Here is a 5,126-nt window from a genome sequence, read left to right on the forward strand (position 1 = left end):
GCATTGGATTATTTAAGTAAAAGAAATAATTCAAATAAAAACTCGAGAACTTATATTTTGTAATGACAAAAAAAATTAATATATGAAATGTCATAATTATAACGTTTTCGGATGTTGACTAGAGAACTTGGTTTGCCTTAGCATTCCATGGACGTATCCTTGAACAAATTCTAGACTTGTTCGGTCCTACTTGAGGGCAATAAAGACTAACCCAAGGTGGATGGGACTAATCAAATAAATTTAGAAAAAATTTCATGAAGTGTCCCACAATCATTTAAACTACTTAAAGAACCCATGAAATATTTAAATAATTGTCAGGTCATACTTGTTACTAACAAATGACTTATTTGTGAATAGCTTTTATCCTATGATAAATAACCATTATCAAGTTATTAACAAAGTATATATCTTTTAACACGAATATTTTAATCATTATTATTTCAAACTTATTTACCTATAAGTCTCCAGAGACTTGATAGGTATATTTAGATTTGATGAAATCTTTGAATATTTTGAATGATTATTAGGAACTTCATAGCAATTTTTTCATAAATTTATTAGAAGTGAAATTGTCCTTTAATTTTAGTCAAAATTGTTTAACATTTAACAGTTAAATTAATCAAATATTACTATACAACAACATTATACTATATTTAAAAATTTTAGGTAAACATTATATCAATGAAAAGTTAAGAATACCACTAATTCCACTTCGTGAAAAATTCTTAGAACAAATTTACTCTTTAACCTTTCTTTATATTATAGTGAATTAAGCAAGCTGAACAAAGTAAAATTGCAAATATCTTGTTTAACCTGTAAAATAAGCTGAGTTCATTTGTACTTGAAAAAAGTCTTCGGCAAAATTCAAGAAGCACAAGTGAATCAGAGTTGCTTTGGGGCCGCACAGAGAATTAGAATTGGACTTATCATTCATGAGAACAAAACAAATCTTCCCCAAGAAGCATAACATTTGCATGAAGTGGTTTCATATTTAAAGCTTGTTCAATTTTCGGCCAGAATATTTAAAGCTCGTTCATGATCATAATAAATAGATTACTGTATTATTCAGTATCTTGTCATAGTCATAGCTACTCCTCCATACCATAATATAAGATATTTTTTAGAAATCTTATTGATCCAAAATATAAGGTATTAAATAACTTTTATATTTATGTTTTCAACTATATCCTTACTTCATTCATTACCTTTTTTTTTTTTGGAAAAAATCATGTATTGAAATTTAAATTACTATTTTCAAGGTTATTATATAGAGTATTTAATGGGGACATAAATAAAAAGAGATTGACATTTGTAAGAATTTAAGGTTTCAACTAAAGTTTTAAAAACTGGTCCGGTTATTGAACCGGACTAACCATGGTTCATGATTCATTAATTCAACTGTGGTCAAAGTGGTTGATATTAAATTAATATATTTTTAATTTATGTATCATAATTAAATGAGAAATACATGCAAATATTTATATTTTTGTAAAAATAAATGCTCAATAAAATGATATATTGTTGATGAATACAAGATTAATATTAATTATTCTTGGCTGTTCATTCTTTTAATTAATTTTCAAATTAATTTCTTTAAATTTTTAATTAGTCCAATTGAAAAAATCAATTGAAAATTGGACCGGTTTCCTTGTTGTCAATTTTGAGGGGTCAACCGAACTGAACCAAGAGTCGATTCCTAGTTCATTCTTTGGTTTTTAAAACACCTGTTTCAACTAATATCATTCATAATTCATAAATTAGTTAACTATAACTTATATTGTTGTGATGTGGAGGGAGTATTATTATTTTTTGAATTGAGTTAACACCAACCTACATTCATCTCATGTCCCAAAAAAGTAAAGCTACACTCATTTATCAGAAAAAAAGATGGCACATCATATAATTGCAAAATTAACATCTGCTAAAAACAAAATTAGCTAAAAAGAAATTGAAGCCTGAAGTCTTCTCAATGTTTTAGCGATTTGTACGCTGTAGCAATATGAGCAATTTGATCCATTAGTGAAGTGCTATGGAAAGTCATGCAGCCAATACAAGCAAGATAGAGAAAATGGAGACAGATCGATCTCGAAAACAATGGATCAATTACATTATAGATTAGCCTTGTGTTTTGTGATGTTTTTATCATTAGTTTTTCAATAAATGTATAATATAAACAAATAAAAAGTTCTTTGAAAATGTAAGCCAGACTAATTACTAAGACTGGACTCATGTGATACTCAAATAAGTATACACTTTTTCAATCTATTTCTTTAGATTGGTCAATTCTTTTCTGTGTTATTCTTTGCCCTTTCTGTTCTTACTTTTCCTTTGTTATTCCTCTGCGATGGATCGCATTCACAACTTTTACAAAGACAGGTAGTAAGACGAAGAAACAAAACAAAATTAAAAAGCAAAAAAAAAAAAAAAAAAAACATAAGCACCGAGTTCAGGTTCAGCGGCATCCATTTACTCCGTCCGACAGGATCGACGCCGCCGCCGCCGTGAATTCATGCGATTTAACTTTTTCTGTTTCACAATCAGTTAACACATTCCAGATCTCACGTAAGACTTATCACACGTTACACATTATAGATCGACCAAGAGCAGCGATTTCCCTGTCGTCTTCAGATCCGAAGACACCTTAGACGTCGGAGACAGAGGCAACCTCGCGGAGAAATTCCTGAAGTCGCCGGCAGGCCTATCTTCGTCCATCGCATCGTCTTCAAAATTCAGCGCATAACTGAGCGCATCATACTGGAAATCGGCCGAATGCCGTCGGCGATGGCGGCCGATCCTGGAGATAAAGTTGCTGCACTTCTCCTTCAGATGCGGAAGATCATAAGAGCGGGAAGGCCTGTGCTGAAGCGATGAGCTCCGAACCAGTTTCGGCTTCACCGTATGGCGATGGTGGTGATCGTGGTGGTGGAAGCAGCACAAGAAGCACAAGGAGGATCTGAGTTTGTCCTTGAAGGAGAGAGGCGATTCAGGAGTTTGATCGTCCGCCATGGACGCAGATCGAGAGAGACGCACCGAAGGAAAGTGGGTTCGTGAGTGAGTGTGAGGGACTTTGGATCGTGGTGGTGATTTTCATTATCTTTGCTGGGAGATGCTTGTGGAGTGGAATGACGAAAAGGGACGCGTGTGTTACGGACGGGTCACGAGAAAGAGAGGTGCAGTTTCGAAATCGAAAAGCCGTGTGGGGGATTTTGTGGAGGGGTCGTTTCGTCAATTAACTTGATAAATATCGTACCGGTTTGTTGCAACTTGCCGTTTGTGTAACTGTCAAATTACTTTCCCAAGGACCAAGGCTAACCCAGGAGAGAATATTCTCTACATTTCTTTAAAATAAATTTCAGAATAAAAATTTTAATCATAAAAAAAATTTCTGTTATAAAATTAACAACTAAAAAATAAAGATATTGAGAGAAGAAACAGAGATAAGAGAATGAGAGAATTTCTTATAGATTATTATATCCTTTAATACAAATTTCATGTCCTATTTATAGATATGGTTTTACACATCAAAGGTTACACAAATGATAAAAGCAAATAAAAGGTAATTAACTCTCATGATAGTGGGAGTTTCATGGGAGAAGATGAAGATGAACAGGTGATGAAGATGAACATCCATTATCCTTATAATATTCATAACACTCTCCTTTGGATGTCCATTATATAATAATGTGCCTCATTAAAAACTTCAACTAGGAAAAACCCTATGGGAAAAAACCTAGTAGAAGAAAAGAGTACATCATTTATTGATATGCTATTCAATGATATCTCGTTAAAAACCTTGCTAGGAAAACCCAATAGAAAAAAACCTTAAACAAGAAAAAAAGAGTACAACACGTATTAACTCCCCCTCTAAACAGCATGAATCAATATCTTTGAATCTGCGAAGTTCAGTATCATGAACAAGTTTTTCAAATATTCTAGTAGGAAGTGACTTGGTAAACATATTAGCTAGATTTTCTTTAGAACGAATTTGTTGGATATTAATTTCACCATTCTTTTAAAGATCGTGAGTGAAAAATTTTTTTTGGTGAAATATGTTTCGTTCTATCTCCTTTAATATATCCTTCTTTCAATTGGACAATACAAGCAGTATTATCTTCATGTATGATTGTTGGGATCATTTTATTAGAAGATAGACCATAAGTAGCTTGTATGTGATAGATTAATGATTTTAACCACAAACATTCTCGACTTGCTTCATGTAGAGCTAGAATTTCTACATGATTAGATGATGTGACTGACATTGTCTATTTCATAGATTGCCATGACATGGCTGTATCACCACATTTGAACAAATAACCTGTCTGTGATCTACCAATATAAGATCAGACAAAATCCCAGCACCTGCATAACCAATAAGTTAGCTTTATGTACTTTGGAATAAAATAATCCCATATCCATAGTACTCTTAAGATAACTAAAATTGTGCTTGACACCATTCCAATGCCTTTGTGTTGGTGAAGAACTGCATCTCGCTAATAAGTTAATAGCAAATGAGATATCAAGTCGTGTGTGACTGGCAAGATACATTAGTGCTCCAATTGCACTAAGATATGATACTTCTGGATCAAGTAGTTTTTCATCACCTTTTTGAGGTCTAAAAGGATATTTATCTACCTTCAATGATCTTACAACTATTAGGGTATATAACAGATGTGATCTATCCATATAAAATTATTTTAAGACCTTTCTTGTATAAGTTTCTTGATATAGAAAAATTCCATTATTCATATATTCCATTTGCAATCCAAGACAAAATTTTGTTCTTCCTAAATCTTTCATTTCAAATTCTTTCTTTAAGCAATTTATAGCTTTTGAAAGCTCTTCAGGTGTTCCAATGATATTTATGTTATCAACATAAACAACAATTATAGCAAACTCTTTTTCAGATCTTTTCATAAAAGTACAAGGACAAATTGGATCATTTTTATAACTTTCTTTTAACAGATAATCATTAAGTCAATTATACCACATACGCCTTGATTGTTTCAATCTATATAAGGATTTATTTAACTTAATTGAATAATTTTCTCGAGAACTTGAATTGTATGCTTTTGGCAATTTAAATCTTTCAGGGAGTTTCATGTAAATGTCATTATTGAATGGACCAT

The 5,126-nt window shown here is 32.0% G+C and overlaps 1 protein-coding gene across 1 annotated transcript; it reads right to left on the bottom strand.

Annotated features, from left to right (window-relative positions):
• Positions 1-2,208: 2,208 nt before the first annotated feature.
• Positions 2,209-3,151, bottom strand: LOC129310105 (uncharacterized). The gene has a single exon (XM_054951958.1). It carries the CDS (start codon positions 3,004-3,006, stop codon positions 2,587-2,589), a length of 420 nt encoding a protein of 139 aa, XP_054807933.1. The 5' UTR covers positions 3,007-3,151; the 3' UTR covers positions 2,209-2,586.
• Between the last annotated feature and the right edge of the window lie 1,975 nt (positions 3,152-5,126).

Source organism: Prosopis cineraria, unplaced genomic scaffold, assembly GCF_029017545.1.
Source record: "Prosopis cineraria cultivar Desert tree isolate PC_DT_omini unplaced genomic scaffold, ASM2901754v1 PC4, whole genome shotgun sequence".
In the NCBI taxonomy this organism is placed as follows: domain Eukaryota; kingdom Viridiplantae; phylum Streptophyta; class Magnoliopsida; order Fabales; family Fabaceae; genus Prosopis; species Prosopis cineraria.